This window comes from Pseudochaenichthys georgianus, chromosome 7, assembly GCF_902827115.2.
Source record: "Pseudochaenichthys georgianus chromosome 7, fPseGeo1.2, whole genome shotgun sequence".
Classification (NCBI taxonomy): Eukaryota; Metazoa; Chordata; class Actinopteri; order Perciformes; family Channichthyidae; genus Pseudochaenichthys; species Pseudochaenichthys georgianus.
The window spans coordinates 28,070,224-28,093,165 of record NC_047509.1 but is presented as its reverse complement, the minus strand read 5'-3'; the positions used below and the strand labels follow the sequence as shown (position 1 = coordinate 28,093,165).

Here is a 22,942-nt window from a genome sequence, read left to right as displayed (position 1 = left end):
GCCACAACCATGCACGTGCGAATCATAGTGAGTGTCTGCATTTGGGGGGGGGGGGGCGCCAGCTAAAATCTTGCCTAGGGCGGCAAATTGGTCAGGCTGGCTGAACACACACGGCTCTTATTAAAAACTGAGCTTCTTCTTTCGTATAACGTTAGATGTCCAACTCGGTGTCGTGTAGCCATTCCCGCATCGCTGGTCCTAGGTCGAAGAGGCTGGCTTCCGAGGGTGGTCTATATAAGAGGCAGATGGTGATTATTATTATTATTATATGGAAAAACGGCGCTTTTTCACGGGAGTACTTTTCCCCGTCATTCTTAAAGTACCGATACTAATGAAACGGAGGAATCGTCCCGTTTTTAACGGCAGGGTATCGCGGTACCTTTGAAGTATCGGTACACCGTGCAACACTACTTTGCGGCCTCACCCGCTTGCATAGCGACACTTATTGTTTAGGTGTCTTTTAATAAGCAGGTAGTCATATCATTAGCTAGAACTAGCTAGATCTGATCGATATGGACATAAACGTGAGTGAAGTCTAATCTGACGGGAGAGAGAGATCAGCTGCTGCTGACGAGTCGACACGCAGCTCTGCATGATCAGCGGTGATCGGACAAAACACACACTTCAGGTTAGAATATCACACGTAGCTATTTTAATTACCTCTCAAACTACCTAAACTAGTTATAGATATGTTTAGTTTCACTGTCGGGTCACTCATTACTGATCCGCGAGCTGCATGATACTGACGAGCTGTCAGGAGAGGGAAAGAGCGCTCCGTTTATTATTATAATTGTTATTAAGTTACTGTTCACTTTTGAATAATGTAGTTAATCTACTATGATTAGTTTAATATTGAATCATATCAATTTTTTTAAAGCTCAATAAATAACAAAGAAGACTTTGACCGGAACTTTTCTCATTTTGTCCGGAAGATTTAAACTTTAACGGACATGTTGACCAGCGAAAAAATATTCTAACGGGAACTGCGGAGCGCATAAAGCAGACCCTTCATGCGATAGCGAGGGGTAGAGCTAGGGACCCGCCCAAGTAAAGTCTATGTATGGGAAACCCTGCTATCTTACCAGATCTTATGCAACTCGCAAATATCTCTCATCTCTCTCATCTCTCTTTTCTCTCTCTCTCTCTCAATGTTGGTGCGCAAATGTGCCTTTTTTCAAATTATCCGGTGCTTCTTTTTTGGCGGGGGGTGCGCATGCGCACCTGTTATGTGCAGCCCTGTTTATAAACCATGCTTAACTAATGGTACATTCTATACTTTATATGTATATTTCTGACTGAGTGGTACTGCTCTCTCATTGACTTACAATGAGTGCTGCCCTCTGCTGGTGATTCTTGATAACAGCCAGACTTTAGTCCGTAGTTCTCAAAGGATCAGACAGAAATTCACAGATTTTGTTTGTATGTTACAAGGATATCTAAAGAAATATCTTGTAAATGCAGTCTTGGGAGAATTCATGTTTAACTAAAGTAAAAGGAGTGTTACCACCACTGTGAAGAAAGAATTACATCCAACAGTGGGCTTTCAAAAATGTTGTTAGTAAAAGTACAAAAATAACATAATATACTTTGCAATGCTGCCTAGCTTGTTATTACCTCCATACACAATTCATTATGTTTTTATATTAGTAATTTGAATTAATGTCAAGTATCTAAAGCTTTTAAATAAATGTAATGTAGTACAAAGTGCAATATTTGCTTTTAAGATGTAGTGAAGTATAAGGAATTAGGTAGCCAGAAATGAAAATACTCAAAGTACAAGTAACTAAAATTGAACTTAAGTACAGTACTTACTAAATGTAACAAACTACCACTGGTACAATATGTGTTTTGTCCACCAAGCTAATTTTTCAACCACCTTAAAGTAAAATGGGTTTAACTATGAACTAACTAAACGTTTTAATCTAAACTTGAGTCCTCTACACACAAATGTTGTTTTATTACCTATTGATGACATTCATTAGGGACTCTTCTAACTCTCTGTTGTGTGATGTGTTCAAGGACTGGATGGAAGTACGGCGGCCTCAGAGAGAGAGAGACTTATAAACCAGTTCAACGATCCGGCCAACACCTCAGCGTGGGTCTTCCTGCTGTCCACCAGGTAAAACTCACCAACACAATCAAATCAATGGAAGAAAATAGAAGTAAAAGTTCAGGCAACAATATAACAATAATAAACATAACCTGATTTCTGTCAGGGCTGGTTGCCTGGGTGTGAACCTGATCGGGGCGAACCGGGTGGTGGTGTTCGATGCCTCCTGGAACCCCTGCCACGACGCCCAGGCCGTGTGCCGCGTCTACCGCTACGGTCAGAGGAAGCAGTGCCACATCTACCGGCTGGTGTGCGACTTCACGCTGGAGAAGAAGATCTACGACCGCCAGATCTCCAAGCAGGGCATGTCAGGTGAGTCGGAAAATGCATGGATGAGTTTGAATATGCCTTCAGTAGACAATTATTTCCTATTGTTCATACCAAAAACAGAATGGTATGGCGAAGTTTGTGAAATAATCTTTTCAGATTGGTGACCAATAAAAACATGATGCAATTGCAAAGGAACATAAAATGCTTTTGGTGCATTTTTTTTATTTGATATCCTGAGAGCTTGTCAACAGCACAAACACGTTATGTGAACCATCACCGAAATACAAAAAAGGAGGAAAAATACATACAGATCAGAATGGAAATGATCAAACATGTTAAAACACAATAAGCTCAATCCATGTACATTCACTGCTGTTCGTAACCAGACTAAATATTCAGCTTTGCCTTGAAACTAGAGTTCTTCTGCCAAGAGCCTCTTGTCTGACAGAGTAAACGGTCTCAAGTGTTTGCTTTAAGCTTTGACTGGTAAAACATATTGAGGCTGCTTAGGCCTTGCAGAGCTGTAGGAATCAGCAACAGTTTTTCACAATTTGCTCCTTTTTTTACTTCTCTTCTGTCTTCCCTTTTTCCTTCTCTCCATCAGACCGGGTGGTGGATGACCTGAACCCTGTGCTGACCTTCACCAGAAGGGAGGTGGAGTCTCTTCTTCACTTCGTGGAGGAGGAGCCGGACCCCTCCCAGGTCCAGCTGCGGCCCGAGGACAGCATGGAGAGCGTGCTGAGGAAGGCTCTGCACCTCTATCCTCGCCAGATTACTAAGGTAGACACTCGCAAGATACTGAGAAAAAAACACTTTGTATTTGTAAGGGAAACTTCTGTTGCAATGGAAAGTCAGGACTCAGAGAGACACGGGATGAGCAGGAGTTCTGAATGTCAAGCACTGATATTTATTGAGAGACCAAACGGCCGGAGGGTTCACAAGGCATATTCACATCTCTACAGATGACCTGCCCCGCGAACTCTGAAGACAAAAGGGCACAGCGCAGAACTATACATTAAAGAAAGGAGTGGCCTATATTCCCGCCTCTGGTAATCAATACCAGACCCTGGAACAAAAAACTGTTTGTCTGGCAACTTCTCATGTGCCCATATCCCTCCCCCACAGGAAAGGAAATTACTTGCAGGAACATGCAAGAAAGACTGAGAATCTTAAAACACAAAGAGATATCCTTAAAATATTCTCTGACAGTTCCTTCCTTTTTATCAATTTATGATAACCAATTAACATTAGTTTTAGAATATTTCAGTCCCTTAATCAATAAGCGTCTTCAGAGTTGTGTGGGCTCACATACATCAATTACATCAAAAAAGTAAAACAACATTGAAAACATTTCAATCACCATGAATGAACACAGTCAATCATAATAGAAAAATCATCTCTCTTCAGTGTTTGACTTCAAAAAACTGTTTGTATGGCAACTTCTCATGTGCCCATATCCCTCCCCCACAGGAAAGGCAAAAGACCTTTTGACCTGTGTCTTCCTGAGAAATTACTTGCAGGAACATGCAAGAAAGACTGAGAATCTTAAAACACAAAGAGATATCCTTAAAATATTCTCTAACAGTATTTTAGTCAATTTACTAAGAAAAAGTGTCTTTTTTTATTCGACTGTAGCAAAAATGATTGACAACAAATCAAGTCATCATGGCTGTATTAATGAACATGTTTGAATTCGTCAAACATCTCATTCATTATCCATCTTAGTCTTTTTTTTATTACATCTGAGTTTAGAACTACCCCAAGTAGTTGCATTTGCACGTCCTTTTATATTCATAACACTGTTTTAAATAGCTCCCAATGATCTACAGTGTGAGAGGTTGTTGAATCACCCACTGTATCCTTGCAGATGTTTTTCAGACTTAACTCTCGTAGTAAAAGACTGAGCCTATAATATTTCAAGCTTGCTTTGTGTGGCAAATAATCTCATTTGTCAGCATCCATGTGTTTATTTCAGCCCATTCACTGGCAAAAGCTAGTAAAAATGTAATTCATAATTACATTTTCACCTTCAAAACTAATTTAGCAGGTGAAGGCTTCCACATTGAAGCACAACGACGGCATTGTGTTCCTCTCCTTCTTTTGAAAGTGTAAAAAAGATTGATAACTATCCTTAGATTATATAAATTGTATTCTTGTCAATCTTATTTATTCATTTTTATTTGCTTTACTTATTTTCTATATAAAATACTATCCTGTCTCTTTTTTATCATCTACATCTTTTGGTGCTCACTTATGGAAATTCTTACCGAATACGTGCTAAACATATAACGGTACCATTTTACAATAAGACTACCCTTATAAAGGGTTTATGAATAGTTTGTAATTAATTTATTAATTACGTTGTGAACACTTTATAAATCATTAATAAGCTTTTATAAGACAGTATAAACAGGGCAACTGTGACCGGTTGCTTGCCAAATAGTGAGCCCACATTTATCTGTACTGCTAAGCCTTATATTGGCTACTTGGCTTACTTCGTCTTCTTCATCAGCCAGCATCCTTGGTATCTGTTGTTTTGAGTTGATTCTCCCCCCATCCTTCTTGATGTTTCTTGACATCTCTCATGACCATCTATTGATGAGTCACTAACATTTATAACTACTGAAAGGGTACGTTCTTTTTAAGTTTAATACACATGTCCATTTATGAATGAGTTATAACATTCACGCTTAACTAATACACATTTTTCACATGAAATGCAAAGTAAGATGCAAAAGAGCCAAGCAAAATATTTTATTCACACTCAAAGTAATGACTGTTTAGTATGACTGATACACATATTTAGCTTTTCTCAGACATACATTAAATACTTGGTAAGACATAATGGTACTCAGACTGGAAAGGCTTTGTGTATATTCTTGAACAAGCGTCCAAGCAGTCCATCAGGGTGAGCAGAGCCAAGCCAAGATGACCATTCAAGAACCTAGAGGTGTTCCTCCAACAAACTCTCTGTACGGTTTCCTCTGCCATATTATTTGTAATATCTAAGTAATCATCTTGAAATATGACATTAATATTTGTAATATACACACAGCTTATTGTGAGGTTAATTTCACATACACTACGCTGCTCTTCAACACTACTTTGACGTTAGCTTGTCTACATAATCGATCATAGCGAATTTAAATTAACCTTGGCAATGCATAAAGTTACCTACCTAATAAAATATCTCTAACTTACAAGGATGACCTTATTTTACCAACCTCAAACAGAAGCCGTTTATTCTACAGTATTATCCCACTTAATGCTTAATATTTCTCTATTACGTTTTAACTTCGAGCTGATGTAAGCAAGCTTGCTTACATCAGGGCTGCCAACACTCACGCATTGAGCGTGAGAGTCACGCAATTAACCCATATCTCATGCACTCACGCCACACATGCCTTTCCTCACGCTAAGTTTTCATCCAAAATAAATGTATATAAATATAAAAATAAAGTGAAGGAACAGCAAACCGAGCGGTCTACGAAATGAGACGGTCTTCTGGCTTAGTTCAGTAAAGTTGGAACGCTATTGGGAGATTCGGATTTCACGGATCAATAACTCATGAACAAAACGTTATTCACACACAAATGACGTCTCCTAAGTACCGTGGTAAGGTTGACAACGAACTACAATCACATTTTGATAATAAAAAAAAAGCCATTACGCGCTGGACTCATTACATTGGTCTCTATCCGCAGCCGGAGAAGAAACGAGTGCTCATGGACCGTCTGTATTCTCTTTTTTCGGAGTTGCACTTTGCAATCATATTCAATCACTATTATACAGCTTATTAGTACCAAACTCACTACACACATCAATAGTCTCCTGTTGCTCATACTACAGCAAAGAGTTTGGAAGAATATGCTTTTGAATAATTTTGGGGAATATTTATAATGTAAAATCTTCAATAAATATGGCATCATCTTCAATAACTTTACTATTATACAGTATATTTCTACCAAACTCACTATTTGCATTGTTGTTGTTAGCATCTGGTTAGCTAGCTGCGCAAACGGATATTAGAAGCTGTTTCTAAAACAAGGAGAGGGAGAACTCTCTCCTGTCAGACTGAGAGAGATAACTACAGCTCAGTGAGGTAAGGGACTCTCTGTTTAGATAGTTAACTTTAGTCTAGTTATCTCAGTGGGTCTCAAACGGTTTGGTCACCATTTTTGAGAATAAATGAAAAACAGTTATGAAATACTATATGACAGTAAAACAAGAATACAGTTTAAAAGGTGAGAGATTTGTAAAATATCCATAAAGAAAAAGAAAATCTGTTTCTGTTTCATATGGATGTTGAGAGATGTATCCATAGATCTCTTAATGTTGCTCTCAAAATGCACCAGGTTGATGCTTTTAACTTCAATATTTAAAAAATATTCCCGGGGGAGCATGCCCCGGACCCCCCTAGAGGAGGTGAGGACCCCCCCCCCCACACACTTATAAAATAGCACTATACCTCTGCTTACACCTATGTGCCATTTTATATGCTGTGAGCTGATTATCGAGCCTTCATTGTAAGAGTCGCGGGTACACTGTGTATGTGCGTATTCCACTGTAGCGCCCGGTACATTAATGGGAAACCCTAGTTTGTACACGTTCAATACATTTGTAACACTGTACACATGAACGTTTATTTTTTTCGGTTCACCAAAATAAAAATCTCACTCCAAGCTGAACTCAAATGTTGGCAGCCCTGCTTACATGCTAACCCAAGCCTTAACATTCATTAACGTTGGCTGACTCAAAACATAAGCAACACATAAATAAAGTAGGCCTACTCAAATTCAGTGGCGAGCCGTGACTTTTATAGCTAGGCCCTCTGACCCCCCCTGAGCCATCATGAACGAACTTATGCTCATCATAAATCTATCGATCATAAATCTATCGATCATAAATCTATCGATTAGATTTATGATTCGAAAATAATAAAAGTAGGGTAGACATGTGGATATTATCCGGCTGAACAAAACGTGCATTTATCTAACAGGTTCGTTTTCTACAGAACTTATTTCAAGCTATTTTCCAAAATCCTATGGAGAAATCCCGTTGCTTTCTGTCGAGGGAATCCGAGCGCAGCTTACTTCCGGGTTTTAGGACGCGTCACTGCACCACTTGCATAGACCTCACATCGGGCGGAACTTGTCATAAAGTCCGTGAAAATAAAGCCCGCCCATTTAGAGGGAAGATATGATTGGTCAATTGTACAGTCCTTTGACATTACTCTCTCGTTGAGTTACTATAGCTGGCCCTCTGTGAATGTAGAAAAAAAATGGGTTTTTTTATGTTTTCAAATATTATTTTTTTAAATATCTTAGGCCCTCACATCATGGAGCTGCTAGCAAACAACAGCAGTCACCGGAATTACCTGTCACTCAATGTGACCACGCCCTAATTTATGCATAACTTTAAGGCTTAATATAACTTCAACAAATTATAAATGGTAGTAACTCATTAATAAATGGTGATTTGTTTTACACTTTACAAGGCTCCCTTTTGGCAGTTATAAATGTTAGTAACTCGTAAATAAATGGTCATAAGAGATGCCAAGAAACATCAAGATGGAAGGGGGGAGAATCAACTCAGTGAACAACAGATACCAAGGATGCTGGCTGATGAAGACAAAGTAAGCTAGTGCCATTATAAGGCTTAGTAATCTTGCCAAATAGTGAGCCTGTGTTGATGTATGAAAACTGTTAGAACTGGTTTATAAAGTGTTTTACAACCTAATTATAAACCCTTTATGAATCCTGTATAAGGGTAGTCTTATTGTAAAGTGGTACCCATATAACCTTTGTTTGTTAATATTCCGAATATGGAAAAAAAATGATTGACCATCACATCTTTATTTTATTGTCTTTTCCAGCAACCCTTCCCCCACGAGTCCCTGCTGATAGACCGCAGAGAGCTGAGGCTGAGCAAGGCTGAGAAGAAAGCGGCGAAGAAAGGATACGAAGAGGAGAAGAGGGCGTCCGTGCCGTACACCCGCCCGTCCTACGCTCACTACTACCCTGCCAGTGACCAGAGCCTCACCAACATCCCCGCCTTCAGTCAGAGGAACTGGTCAGTGCTTTCAGCAGAAACAAAACATCTACTTTTTTTCCTATTCTTATTAGAAACTTTTCAGCAACAACTTATTACAAGTTTTGAAAAAATGAACTGAAGTCTTGAGTTAAAAAAATCTGTACACAGGCGTCCACCTCCTCGTACTGAAGAGAAGTCGGTGGCCAGTGTCCGTCCGGTCCAGTCGACTCCAGTTCCCATGACTCCCAGACAGGCGTCTGCAGGCTCCGCCCCTGGCAACGACTCATCAGAGTCCAGCCTCGGAGAATTTCCTGTCAAGTGCCTTCAAAAAGCCGGGGTGTTCGTACAGAAGATCGTCACCACTACTGGTAGGCAAACTGTTTACTGCCTGATCTTATTTTCTCCTGTTCTCCGCCTCTCGAGTATTTTGATATGAGCTGAAAGATAATTGATGTTTTTATATACTCTATAATACAAATGTGTCTTCCTTGGTCTTTTATAGACATAGTGATTCCAGGAACCAACAGCTCAACAGATGTCCAGGCCAGGATCACTGCTGGAGAGAGCATCCACATCATCAGGGGCACCAAAGGTACAAAGACCCTTTACTAAACTTTACAAATATTTGCATGATGGCTCCTATATTCAACTTATCGTTCAAAATGGGAGAATTTGGTTTTCGCCAATATTTGACATGATACTAAACAGAATATTTTGGGTTTTGGACAGTTGTTCAGACAAAATATTGTCTGCAGATAAATAATAAACATATTCATTAGTTGTAGCTCTTGCCGCTTCTCTGAGAACCATTTATGCTTAACTTAATGAAGCTCATCAGTAAACTTTCTGTGTGTAGTGACCTTTTCTTGCACCTCTGTCTGTTTTAGGGACTTACATCAGGTCGTCTGATGGTCGAATCTTTGCCATCAGAGCAGCTGGCAAGCCCAAGCCTGAAGAAGAGAGTACAGCGCCACCCAAAGGTAGGATGATCTATTACCAGAGCTGACATCCAAACAAATGTCCCGTAAAGTTACAGTCATTGCTCACAGTAAAGTTGGTGCAGAGGCTCCAGAAAATGCGGGCGCTGAGGTAGCAATGAGCAAGACCAAAGACAGAAATACTGACCGATAAGGGCAGGGTTTTGGGAGGGGGGGCTTGAAGACACAGCTGATAAAATGGAGCAAACCCGAAAGAGGGAGAAGAAAAATTAGTCTGAAAATGAGCATTATTTAATTATAAGCATGCAGAAAAAAAATAATACTGACATTATAATATTAATAAAGCAGTCCATGTTAGGAGTGTATTCCTTTTCAAGAGCTAATATATTGGTTCTTCTTCTCAGACTCCCAGGCCCTACCACAGGAAATGTCAACCGATGGCAGCAACGGGAAGCAGCAGACGCCCTCCAAGACTGTGCCCCGCCCCCTCTCCCCGGACAGCCCAGAGATCATCAGCGAGTTGCAGCGCTACACGGGAGCCGCCCCCCCCGCAGCCCAACCAGAGAGCCCCCCCACCAACCTGCCCTGCACCAAACTGCTTCAGACCAATGGCAAAACTCACCACCATGACGCCTCTGTGACTAATGTCATCCAGCCCAACATGGACGCCATTGACCTGAGACAGGGCGTCAAGCGCCAAGCCTGCACCCCGTCCCTGGAGGAGCTTCCCAGTAAGCAGCCCCACATGGGCAAACACTCCTCCGCCCCTCTGGCCAGCACAGGCTTCTCCTTCCCCTTCAACGGGGGCTACAGCCTCCCTCCTCTGGGTATCAACACCTCTATGTTCTCGCCTTACTTCCAGCCCCCTCACACCCAGCTGAGGGACCCCGGTTACATGTACCCAGATCTGTTCAGCTTAGGTGGAACCGGCACCACTTCCTCCTCCTGCCCGACGACCAACACCGCAACCTCCGTCTCATCTTCCTCGTCATCCTCTGCTTCAGTCAAAGGGGCCGGTTCGGTTCCAGGAGCCATGCCGCCGTTCATGCTGAGCCCCAGCATGGTGGGCATGGCCGGGATGCTCCCCGCAGGCTTCCCTCTGTCCTACAGCCCCTCCCTGGCCAGCCTCTACACGGGGTCCATGCTGCCGGGGGGGCTGCCGGGTCCTGCCGCCACTCCAGGTCCCGCCGGAGCCAGCTTCCTCTCCCAGTTCCCCTCCACTGCCGCCTCCAGCTCCTCCTCCTCTTCTCCTTCCTCCTTCTCCCCCTCGGGGGAGGGCCATCGGGGCACGGTGCTGGTAGACGGCAGGAACGTGAGCAGCGCCAGCAGCTCGGATGATGATGACGACGACGATGTCATCGAGGTGAGGGGACAGTGACAGACCAATGATTGAGCGTTATTTAAAAATTATTGAAATAAGATCAAGTCCTCCGGGAGGAAGGTGTAAAAGGGCTTGTGCCTTGAGGGAAATGGACAAAAAATGAAAAGAAATTGAAGTGAGGACAAATGAGTGTTTCCCCTGTTTGCCTTGGAGAAACGGCCTGAAGGGATTGAACACAGAGCGACAAATCTCAATGCTGACTATCAGAAGATAAAACCTAAGGAAGAAAATGAAAACCAAGAGGACTTTGGGCCTCCAAGTTTAGTCCATTACTGGCATTTAAAACAAATCACTGGACTGAACTGCTGATTGTGGGCCTGCAGTGGGTGTAGTGTTGACTTTAGAGAACCTAGTTCTGCAGCTTTGCTAAATGTCGAAACTCTTTCGCTTTTTTCAGCTTGTTAAAAAGATGATGGTAGGATTCAGTCGCTTACGTAAAAAAAGGTTTGATTATTGGTAGTAACGTTCGTTAAATATCAGTAACTTGGTAGTGTCTGTTTCAGTTGTTGAATATTGCTACTGAATATTTCTTCAAATGGTAAAAAAGGTAAAAAGATCACAGAAATGTAAAGAGCATTTTTGATTGAATTGAATAATTCACTGCCAGGACAAGGGTATTGTACAGTTGAAAAAAAGAAAAGAAACGAGAGCATCTTGAAGTATCAAAAAGGCTTGTTGAGGATGAGGTGGGAGACATTTACTGAAACCTTAAAACTCGATTGAACGAATGTATGCTAAATCAAATGCCTTCAAACCAGGCCTTTTTTTGAAAAGTCTCCTATTTAGGCTATAGACGTGGGAAGATCTGATTTTCTTTTTTATGTTGATGTAATCTCTTGTACTTTTTAGAGAAAAACATTGCCTAAAAACAGCCAGGTGAAAATACGGGGGGGGGAAATAACTGTGTTGTTGTGAGGTGTCCTCCTCGTAGCGGAGAAACCACCAACAGAAAATGCCTTTCTGCCTCCATCTTTCTGAATGTTAACTGTGAGAGAGGAGAGGTGAAGAGAGACGGACGGCCACTGCGGCTCTCTGAATCTCACCCACAGTCTTACTGTAGCCTAGCGCAAAGCGATGCAAAACACTCACTCAAGCCTATAAATGTATACGTACGAACCCCCCGTAGGAATTAACCCTGAGTTTTGGTTACGCTTGTGTCGTTACTGTGTTCGTATCTGTGCGTTGTGTTCGGGTTACAAAAGGAATCGTTTAAACAAAATAGAAGCTTGTGTTACCTGTTCTTTCTGTCTCATCTCATTCAACATTGTGAAACCAAACTTCTTTTTATTTGTTGGGGGGGACGATGTAGCTTTGCCAAAAACAAGAGCACATCGGAGACCTCCGTCGAAGAGGATTGTGTCTTAAAAGACCAAATAATGTCACCAACAGGATTTAAAACGCCACCACGGCAACACGCTCTCTCTACATTATCCTCACGAAGCACAGTGGAGACGTCCATATCCATCTCTCTGTATGACCTTGCAGGTAACACTGTACACTGTACTGCACTGTTATAGAGACACAAATCTGTATGCGTCTGTAGAAAAGCTGCGAAAGCTTCAGCATGTGACCAAGTTCCCCCTAGATTACCCATGAAGCATCTCTCTGATCCCCTCTGATCACACAAACGGATCGGCTATGGTGTGTACTGTCCTTAAGTGGAAAAATCTTCTCCTCAAAAACGGCTGCAGCGAAGAGCTTTAAAACCCACCAGCTCTTTTTGTGACATCATCAAGTAAAGACATCAGCATGTCATCCTCTTTATCTTCCATGTTTTAGTTTACTTGTTTTTTTTTTGTGCTCTTTGAATTAACCAAATGTATTTATTTATGATGGTGCATATTTATTCATTTTTTGTACATTGTTTTTTTGCTCTTCTTTATCTTGTTTTTAAAAAATGTACAGTCCTATTACTTTTTGTTGTTACTACAGATGGAAACACTTTGGTTTCTGGTCATTTTTATTTTTGTCTTTGGGTGTCAATCTGCGAGTCTGACCCAGAACATGTGAACTTGTGCAGAACTTGCGTGGGGACCAACCAATAAGTGCATTACTGTACGCATTATAGGTCAGGGTAACTGTGATCAGATCTTCATTACGATAAACCCAACAGAAGAACATCAGGGATACATTGGTATTACTAAGCTGTGTTAAAAACCTGTTTTTCTCGATTCTATGAGCTAAGATTCTTCGTGAGAATATCAAGCTTCTCAACAATTGGGGTACAAATCTTAAATATTTAATATTAGGAGCCATTTGTGCAGGTAAATGAAGCTCATTCACACATTATGGGTCAGAAACAGAAGCAGTCCAACCACTTATTATCTGAGAGGACAAGAAAATAATGATATCAGTTCATTTTCTTTACTTTTTTTTTGTACTGTCCATTACTATTATCATCAGAAATGTCCATGGTGACATCCGAGGCGAGTTTCCTCCCTGTTGAACTGTTGTCAGCTCTGCGTCTGCCGCGCCAACTGACTGCTCTTTTATTTCGCCGCTTTCTACTTGAATTTACATATTTATTTATACAAATCGATTCGGTAAGACGAGTGGAGCCGACCGTCTGAATTCCATTTTAGCCGAGGAGAAGATTAAAGCTGCTGTCTTTGAGGATTGGCTCTAGTCAAAGCCTGTTGTGTCGTTTATCAATGGATAATGTGTATGACCTTGGATTACTTTTAGATCCTTTTTTTGGTTTTTGAAGTTTGTAAATAAAAAGAAACATGTTCTAAATAACACTTGTCCTTATTTCTTTACATCAATTTGAGTAGCAGGCGTAGTGCATACCCCCTTTGTATTCCCCATACACACAGAACATTAAGTCTTTTCTCTTTTTCACATGTTTGGGTTTAGTACTGACAAAACAAGACATTTAAAAAAACTCATCTTAGATTTTGAGAAATGGGATAGACCTTTTATATTTTCATGACAAATTACCAAATTACTTATGGCTTATGAGATCATTTTTATAAAAAAAGCTTTTATAAAATAAAGTTAGAAGGGGGATGCTATCGCAGAAACTGCTTTAGATTATTATTATATCCCAACAAGTTAGAAATAACTTTCTTGTTGCCTTCTCCATAGTGTCATTGCTTTTGCCAGTATATATGATTAAGATCAATGGAACGTAATATTAACAGTTAAATCTGGGTTGGGGTTTGTACTGATCCGCTTTTAATCTCGTAAAAAATGTTGCTCAAATATTATTGTGTGTGTGAGACCTCCATTAACAAGCAGATGTTTTTATAAAAAGTGAAGACATCAAATTGAATTCCTAAAGTTGTAATAAGGACATGAAATCAACAAATTTGTCTCCTGAACAATTTGAGTTAATCTGAAAGTTTGCAGACTTTATTTTGCAGGTAACTTGAGTTCTTGGTTTGTTATCAGTTAATTCCAAACACCAAAACAGGACTAACAGTTAAGTATAAGGGATGCATTGACCTCAAATGACAGTAACAAGTTTCAAATGTCACAGTAATCCAAATAAGTTTCTTATGGTATTTTCCTGCACACAGAAGGGGATGTTATTTCATAGACAAATAGCCCACTAGTTGATTTGCATGGTTGTTCAATTACAGAACTTGCACTACCTGTTATGGATGTGTATGTACAACACCTGTGCTTTTCGTTAGATTTAATTTGATCCTTTACACTTTTGTGCAAATGTACCATCTGCAACGGCCCCTCATATTCAATTAATGTCAATTGCAAAAGTCAAACCAAGTAGAACTAGGATTTTGAAACAAAAATATGCTTCCTAATCAAATGTATAGTGTAAGCCAGAGAACCTGCTTACTACTTGTCTGTTTTGGTTGCCTTTCTGACTGTTTAACTTTGTACTGACTCAGTTCGGTGAAGTTGTTTTAGTCCTCAGCCTTTGTCTCTGTTGCATTCTTTGCCTGTTTAGAACAGTTGTTACAAAAAGTATTGGATTTGTTCTAAATCCTTACCAGAAGGAGACTATTATTAATGTGTGCAGTGATAAGTTACACTGTGTTGCCTCCAGTAGTGAAGTTAAAGAATATTTTCCATAAAAATGAATCAAACAAATTATGAAAAAAATATTTCCCCCTAACTTGTTGGCGAATTAAAACCAACAGAAGACCATCAATTACCATACATTGTTTTTTCATTAAAACAAATATGTTAGATATGATAGCTCAGTGTCTCCCTTACAACGGCTGTGAAGATACTTTGATTTGTTTATGAGTTATTGATTGACCGTCAAGATAAAATCCGGTAGTAACTGTCTAACTTTACCGAACTGAGTTAATGTCATGTGGCTGCATTCCACCAAAGGCAACTAAAGGCTATGATTATTCACACTCATTTTATCATCATAATTGTTATATTTTTAAATTATGTAAAGCGTCTAAGAGTTTTTGCGAAAAGCACAATTCAAAGTCATCGATTGACTATTTTTTAACCCAGCTCAACGTATTTTGTGGTGTCAAACTGAGACGAGACCTACTGCTTCGTTTGTTGAAAACTCGGTTTCCCAGAGTTCTCTGCTGTTACGTGACTTGACGTTTTTTTTCACCGATTGTTGATGACGACGGCAGACACAGCACAGGTTAGTAGCTGAGCGGTGTACTGGGAGGAGTGCCTGCCAAGATAAAATAATTTACTCCGACGACTTGCTCTGAAAACACGGAGGAACAAAACAACAAACGAGTGAAACAAAGCTTATATTAAAGCCCGGGAACTATACCCGTTTTGACGCTGTTTCAGGAGCTTCTCTAACATTGTTTTGAAGGCCTGTTGCTAGCTGCGGGGGATCCTCGGGCTAGCCCTGTAGACACCGGGCCGAGAGAGCGCAAGGGGCTGGGACAGGAGCTCCGCGGGATAACGACCAGGTTTGACTGACCCTGCCAGTCCTATCTTATAACACAACGAAGACGTAACCTCTCCTGCTCCGGGTGTCGGATATATACAGCGAAACTCCAGGCGCTCTCAGTTTGACAGCTAGCTAACATTAGCTCTGCTCTGTTTACAAGCTAGCCCAGCCCAGACAGTCTGGAGAAGTTGTCTCTTAGGTGTATTTGTTTCTGTTAGGATTTGCGTACTTGGGTGCTTCCGCCTTCATGCTAGCTGGTGGTGATTTGTAACCTGCTTGTACTTCTATATACGCGGACTGAAGGTCGCCAGCCAGGCAGCTTGATCAAAAGGTCTCCTAGTTAAGGTTATCACATCTTATCTATTGCTGCCCATAGTTTGTTAGTCGTTTTAAGAGAAGGAATAGTCCTACTGAGCTGATCATCCACGCTATCTCTGACCAGTTGGAAGACAGTATCCCGGATGAAGGCTCACAGAGAAGTGTGGATTTTGATGCTGTCAGGACCTACAGGTGTCACCTGTTCTTCTTGGCATTATTAATATCACACCGACATCTGCTCCACCAGAAGCCACTGATCTGCTGCTCCCTTGGGCAGATTTGCTCAAGAAGGATCCTCATCCAAAGAGACCACAATGAATCGTTACCTGCCGGTGGCCCGACAGCACTTCCTGGCTGCCCTTGCCAGCACCAGTGTGGTGGTGAAGAGTATAAGTGCTGTGGTGGTTCTCCTCTACCTACTGTCATGGGCTGTGGACACTCCATACGCACTGGGGGTGACACCAGGCTACCTCTTTCCACCCAACTTCTGGGTGTGGACACTGTTGACCCATGGGGTGGTGGAGCAGCACATCTGGGGTGTGGCAGTGAATGTGGGGACAGTGATGGCCTGTGGGCGCCTGCTAGAGCCTCTCTGGGGCGCTCTGGAGCTCCTGATCTTTTTCGCAGTGGTTAACGTCTCTGCAGGCCTCCTGGCCGGCCTCGCCTACCTCCTCACATATGTTGCCACCTTTGACCTCACTTACCTGTTTGCTGTGCGGGCCTACGGAGCAGCCGGGTTCCTGGGAGGAGTGCTGGTGGCGCTGAAGCAGACCATGGGAGACACTACAGTGCTCAGAGTGCCTCAGGTGAGCATAACACACACTGAAAGTCATTTCTGCTCTGCATGCTTAATAATAACACTTTGGTGAAAACCCTAAAAGGATACTAGAAACACAACAACACTACAAAGTGCAGCAGTAAGAAAGACAACAAAGACATTTATATTTACTGCAGGACTTCTCTACAAAATATGTTTACATTTCTTTGTGCCTGTTTTAGTGGGATGACTTCCCAGTTTCATGAATTGGGATTTTATGCTGTGACCTATTTTTGTTTGGTTTATTCTTGTCACATAGTATACAGCACTTGCTTCTTTTAGTTTGTTTAATGACAGTGTGATATCGTTAGTAATGGCTGTAATCCTTTTATGAACAAACACACGTCAAATGATTGCCATCCTCTTGTATTAAAGCCATAAAGGCCTGTGGTTTTTAGATCGCTCAGTGCCTAGTTTGTGTTGTCTGTGATTCTCTTCCAAATGTGGGCTACAGAGTGATCTGTTCATTTAAAGATGATATCTGATACTCTTCTGCAGAGCAGCTTACACTTAATGTCCCGATAAGGGCTTAGTGTTTTGCTGAAGCACACATTAGCTACACATTCTGAATGTGTCTCTAAACCAGGCCATCGTTGGTGCTTTTTATGAGTTTCTATTACACTAGGTTACTTTACTGTAATGTAGGTGTAGAAAATGAAACTGCCACGGGGGCACCATATAGAACCTTACTCAAGAATATGATTACATTTCCTGCAAAAAATCCATGTGCCCTCTTGTTTCCAATCCCACCTACACGTGTCCCCAATGTGTACGGTACATAATGCCCCAAACCGCCTTCAAAGTAAAAGCATAAACAACTACTTCAAGTAACTTCAATAATTACACTAAATATAAGGTACATTTAATACAATAAACTAAAACAGCCAGAAAATAAATGTTTAACTATTAAATAAATCAACAGCAGTAGGGCTGCACAATTAATGAAACTTTAATCAAAATGGCAATATCGACTTGTGCTGTGTCCAAATGGCAGTAAGTTCTAATTTTGGTAGATGGAAACATTTAAAAAATATTTAAATAAAGTATTGTGGTGATGCATTAAGTCCCGACCTACAAATGCCATTTTTTTTTAGACTCAATTCAATCCAAAATCACACCATAATCCTTTTAGTATATATTTGTAATGATTATGTGGATTTTAAATGATCATTCCCTCTAATGTCGGGAATCATATCTCAATATCAGTCAAGTTATATATTTTTTTCTTCAACTTGTGAAAGCCTTCCTTTAAAATCCCTCATTTCAGTAAAGCACATTTGGAACTGTATCAAAACAAACCCTGGTACATTTGGACTCGCCTGCCACCCTGGCGTGTAACCAGCTATTGTTTGATGTTCCACTTCCTCAATCCTGCTGACCTCAGTGAATTGTGGGAACTGGCAGCCACGGTGGTCTGTGGACCCAATAGTATCTCTCCCTGTACCCGATGGTTTCTGTTCACAGGACCTCAAATCTGTCTCCCCCTCTCCTCTCAGGTGAGACTCAAAGCAGCACCGGCCCTGGTCCTCCTCTTCCTCTCCTTGCTGCGCCTGTCGGGGCTGCTGGAGAGCTCCGCCCCCCTGGCTGCGTACAGCTTCGGCGCCCTGTCCGGGTGGGTGTACCTGCGCTTCTACCAGAGGCACAGCCGGGGCCGCGGGGACATGTCGGACCACTTCGCCTTCGCTAGCTTCTTCCCGGAGGCGCTGCAGCCGGCCGTGGGGCTGCTGGCGGGGCTGGTGCACGCCGCCCTGGTGAAGCTGAAGGTGTGCAGGAAGATGGTGAAGAGATATGACGTGGGGGCGCCCTCCTCCATCACCATCAGCCTGCCAGGGACAGACCCCCAGGATGCAGAGAGGAGGAGGTGAGTCACATTCTGTTCTTAGTCATCTCATGGAAAGGGTGGTTGGGTATATTGGTGCATTAAATGTATGACACTGGCCTGTTACAGTCTAGTAGGGTTCAGGTACCTCCATGAGCCTTTGCATATGGTTTAGTTGACCTTTACAATAATCTTCATTAAAGCGTTTAGTGTAAATTGTAGAGCAACCACCAAACAGGTCCAACCCAAACCCTCCACCACTACATTCCCATGTCCACATTGCACAAGAATAATCGGGTCCAGAATCGGCCTCTACGCCCACCTGAAGACCCACAAGGACCAAGAAGGAGGACAGTCATACTCGACTACGAGTGACAGGGAGAGAAACTCCCTCTAGTGGCAAAATGGAGTATTTGAGCCTTTGCAGCCCATTTCCACACACAACAACCTACATTATAATTATACAAATAATGCATTTTATTTATATAGGCGTCTTTCCAGGCTCTCAATGTCGACGTATATAACACACTAGAGGAAAGGGTAAACCCAAAAAAGCATAATAGGGACTAGTGTTGTCACGATACCAACATTTTGGTTTCGATACCGATACCAAGAGAAGAATTGCGATTCCGATTCTTTTTCGATACTTTAAAAAAAAAAAAATTGTGCTTTATTTCACACCAGAACCACATTGGTAAGTTAGCTAAAAAGATAGCCATATTAGACAGTTATCATTGCCATTAATTACCTCCTGAAACTACGAAAACGTTTGCTTGTCACAAAATATATTACACTTGTTTGACTTAGATTTGAGGGCATGGGCTTGAGCATGATGTAATTATGTTATCTATCACATTCGTTAACCTGTCTGTCTTTAAATTCTTTAAACAGCTCTGGATGCCGGTCGGCAGGTGCTTAGCCAAGTCTGATGTGTTGGCTCCCTTGGTTTGCAGGGATATAAAACATGTCTTACAGACAGGCCTCGTGGTGTCCGTAGGCTTGCCCTCACTGTCAGAGATATAGCTAAAGTACTTCCAAATTTAGCTTCTGGCGTCTTTTTTGTCAACAAGCCGAGGAGCAGCGGCAGTCTCACTCCCACTTGCAGCCATGCTTCTCGTTTTCTCACATGCTCTGGCAGCTAGCGCGTGCACGAGAGAGGGGAGGGACTTGGAGCGTGCTTGAGAGGGGAGGGACTGCAGGCACGGCTGCAGTGCAGGGATAATGATCATGTTCTATTTCATTATTGTCGATAAATATAAAATATTGTTGACTTCTAACATTTTCCCAATAAGGGTCATTAAGTAGCTGTTCTGGGGCTTTCTGTGATGTCACATATTGTTCAGCAGTGAAATATTGTTTAATGATATAATACCATTGTCATCAGAAAGAAACAGAATGCACACAAGGATCCGTGACTGATATAATAAATACACACTCACCCATATAGTCAAATAAATACTCCTAGAGGAGACGAATAACAAAAGCAGTGTATATTTAACCTCTGTGCTCTTTTCCAGTCATACTCCTCAAACAGATCATGCATACACTCTTAAGCACACTCCCTAATCTCTCTCTCTGTCAGAGGTTACAGTCTATGGCCTTTCCTTCTGCTCCTTTGTCCAGCAGACACACTCGCAAGCTGTCACACAGATTCAGTTACAGAGATAGATCTCTCTTTCACACCCTGTAATTGTCACGGGGTAATTTGATACTTTCAACCAACTCTGTCCTTTGTGGCAGGATAGGGGGGCGTGTGGCGCAGTGGAGAGAGCATAGGTGCCTTGAATCTAATATCAAAACATATAAAAGATAATCTAAAATGTATATTCAAAGAAGAATTCCAATATTCTTAAAGTCCAATGTTTAAATGTCCTGTTTTCAGTCCACATTTTTTTGTTTATTATGATGTAAAACAAACCTTTTTGTTTTTGAGAGGTTGAAATCTGCATTTTCTGCCATTTTAACTATTCGTTGAAGCTGAAACTAACATCTCTTTCCCTCCTTCCAGGCAGCTGGCTCTGAAGGCTCTGAACGAGCGTCTGAAGCGCGTGGACGACCAGTCGGCCTGGCCCAGCATGGACGACGAAGACGACGAGGAGGACGACGAGATCAGGACGGACACGCAGCCGCTCCTCCCCTCCTCCTCAGGGGGACCTGCCGGCGCCTCTCTCTCCTCCACCTCCTCATCCTCAATGTCACAGAGCAGCGGGGGGGCATCCACGGGCGGAGCGCAGCACCCCGAGTCCAGCATCATTAGCTTCGAGGACGCCCCTTCTAGATCGTAACAAATTGAACACGCTGCGTAGAGAAACCCTCGCTCTGTGACTCCAATGACAGTGAGAACACACTCGATATCACACACACACACACACACACAACATGACCAGCTCATACACACGGCCGTGCGCTCACAAACACACTGTTGGTAACTGTCCAGTGCTTTCAGTTCAGACATGTTGTAAATCTCAGTGTAGTAGGGCAAACTGGACCCTCAAATTCTTCTCCTTCTTCCTTCAAAGGCGACCAGAAATTCTGTCTTTGTGGACTTAAGCTCAACACTCGCTCCTCTGCTTCATGTCTCTTTCTCTTGCTTTCTAAATAAATAACAAAATGGGTGTACAACATTCTTTTTATAGTTATTTTTCGGAGCAGCCGTAGTTGTTCTCTGATTGCCTGAGAAATACGTCGGTGACAAACACTGAATTCTTGCCAGAAGGTTGACCCCAAGGAGCGCTCGCTGGGCCTTGAAGCGTACCCCGGTGTGTAACGGAGGAAGTATGGAAAGCACGTACTCTGAGATGTGCTGCCCGGAGGAAAGAAGCTGCTGCAGGTCCGTCCTGCTGAAAATCTATGATACAAAACTTCAAGATTTTGAAGAGGTGCCAGATGAGAGGAATCCAGACCAGGTTCAAAGGCTTCCCGGTGTGTCTCTGAAACAACAGGCAGACAAATGGAAAGCCTCCTCCACCTGTTTTGATCCCATTTGTTGTTCAGTGGAGAAAAATTCTGATTTCTTTTTTTTTATTCAAAATCAAAAAACACCTTTCTGTTCCTTTTAAACAAACAAGATACGTGAATGGCGTTACCCCTACACACAGATCTGTTGTGTGGATGTTTTACGAGTTATACGTTTTAGGTTCATTTCAAACATCCTCTTGTACTGTTTTACACTTCCACCGTCTACGATCTGAAATGACACAAGGATCATCAATAGCTATTTAACTATCTGAGTGCATGTGATGCAGAGAGGGGTCTGTCGAGATTGTGTGCGCCATTCGCAGAGAAGGGGAGAGATGAGGCGTGATGGTCATACAGGTATTTACAGAGTAGCAGTTTGTATCTGTGCTGTCACTTGTTATATAAACGACTGCGCAGACATGAAACGGTACATCAGCCCGGCCATTTCCCAACAACGTCCTTTGAATTTATAACATCCGTCATTTCTAAACTCGCGATGCCTAACAGAGCTGGTGGTGAATTATTTTCTAGGGAGGTTGACTTGCAGCTAAATTGTCCCCATTTAAAACGCATCATAGATTATATGCAGACCAAAAAGGTCAGATGATTTATTCATTTTGTTGACAGTCATCGCTGTCGATGTAGCCGCAGATTATGCTAACGTTCAAGCCATTACATTCCCAATTTCCCTCCTGTCCTCGTTGATTAAAGTCGGAAGCAGCCAATACATTATTTCAGCTATACGATCACGGTGATGACAAATCTTATAAATTGCGATGTTCAAAGTCTTCCTGGGACAAAAGTGGATTATTGACAGTCTGACTAAGGTCACTTGTCCTTTATTTCACAAACCATCCTGGAAACTGAAACTGTTTGATTTCAAGTACCATCATCACCTCAGTAGAAGCATTCCAAATTACTAACATTAAATCTGGAGAAAAACATTTTTAATTTAAATGTTTTAATACATGTTCAATTCAAATGAGGAGTTATGGTTTTTATATCTAAACATCTAATATGTGTTATTTATTGCAGTGGCCTTACTGATCATTTTATTTGTCACTAATTGAGTTGGCATTCATTTAAACAACAAATAATAACAAACAGAAGACAGGTTTTGTTCTTCCATGTGTCGCCCCTCTATTATAAATGTCCAACCCCTGTTCACCCGGATATATTGGCCTTTGATCTGTAATGTGATTTTGGGACGGATATTTATTGATATCTGATTATCGAGCAAATGGTGTGTGTAGTGGAGGATATTTTGGTATGTGCGGGGAAATGGCGGAAAAGTCTGATTCCTTGATTTGATCATTTGTAGTTTGGAGTAATCGCATCACAAGATTAGCTCTTGACAAAAGGTGCCCTCTGACTCAATGTGTTAATGCTACAATGCTACCAGTTAAGAAACACATGCTCCTGGGAAATTATTGACTTTCTTGACAAAAAAAAGTC

The 22,942-nt window shown here is 41.7% G+C and overlaps 2 protein-coding genes across 5 annotated transcripts in view; both read left to right on the top strand.

Moving 5' to 3' along the window:
* The window catches only part of LOC117449226 (helicase ARIP4-like), a 98,370-nt gene extending 84,899 nt beyond the window's left edge, over positions 1–13,471 (top strand). For all 4 annotated transcript variants that reach the window (XM_034086735.1, XM_034086736.2, XM_034086737.1 and 1 more), the window contains 8 exons: positions 2,020–2,119; positions 2,217–2,422; positions 2,985–3,160; positions 8,256–8,452; positions 8,582–8,781; positions 8,916–9,005; positions 9,301–9,393; positions 9,756–13,471. In XM_034086735.1, the coding sequence (XP_033942626.1) occupies positions 2,020–2,119; positions 2,217–2,422; positions 2,985–3,160; positions 8,256–8,452; positions 8,582–8,781; positions 8,916–9,005; positions 9,301–9,393; positions 9,756–10,729 (2,036 nt within the window). In that variant the 3' untranslated portion in view covers positions 10,730–13,471. The remainder of the gene's footprint in view (positions 1–2,019; positions 2,120–2,216; positions 2,423–2,984; positions 3,161–8,255; positions 8,453–8,581; positions 8,782–8,915; positions 9,006–9,300; positions 9,394–9,755) is intronic.
* A 1,803-nt stretch (positions 13,472–15,274) lies between these two features.
* tmem115 (transmembrane protein 115) lies at positions 15,275–21,153 on the top strand. The gene is made up of 3 exons (XM_034087149.2): positions 15,275–16,699; positions 18,207–18,571; positions 20,538–21,153. The coding sequence occupies exons 1-3, from the start codon at positions 16,208–16,210 to the stop codon at positions 20,812–20,814; spliced, it is 1,134 nt and encodes a 377-aa protein (XP_033943040.1). The 5' UTR covers positions 15,275–16,207; the 3' UTR covers positions 20,815–21,153.
* Positions 21,154–22,942: the final 1,789 nt, after the last annotated feature.

What these genes read in the sequence shown, in the direction of transcription:
- tmem115 (XM_034087149.2), top strand. Translation starts at nt 16,208, where the DNA reads ATGAATCGTTACCTGCCGGTGGCCCGACAGCACTTCCTGGCTGCCCTT. An exon ending in CAGTGCTCAGAGTGCCTCAG is followed by an intron (nt 16,700 to 18,206) that starts GTGAGCATAACA and finishes CTCTCCTCTCAG; the next exon opens with GTGAGACTCAAAGCAGCACC. An exon ending in CAGGATGCAGAGAGGAGGAG is followed by an intron (nt 18,572 to 20,537) that starts GTGAGTCACATT and finishes CCCTCCTTCCAG; the next exon opens with GCAGCTGGCTCTGAAGGCTC.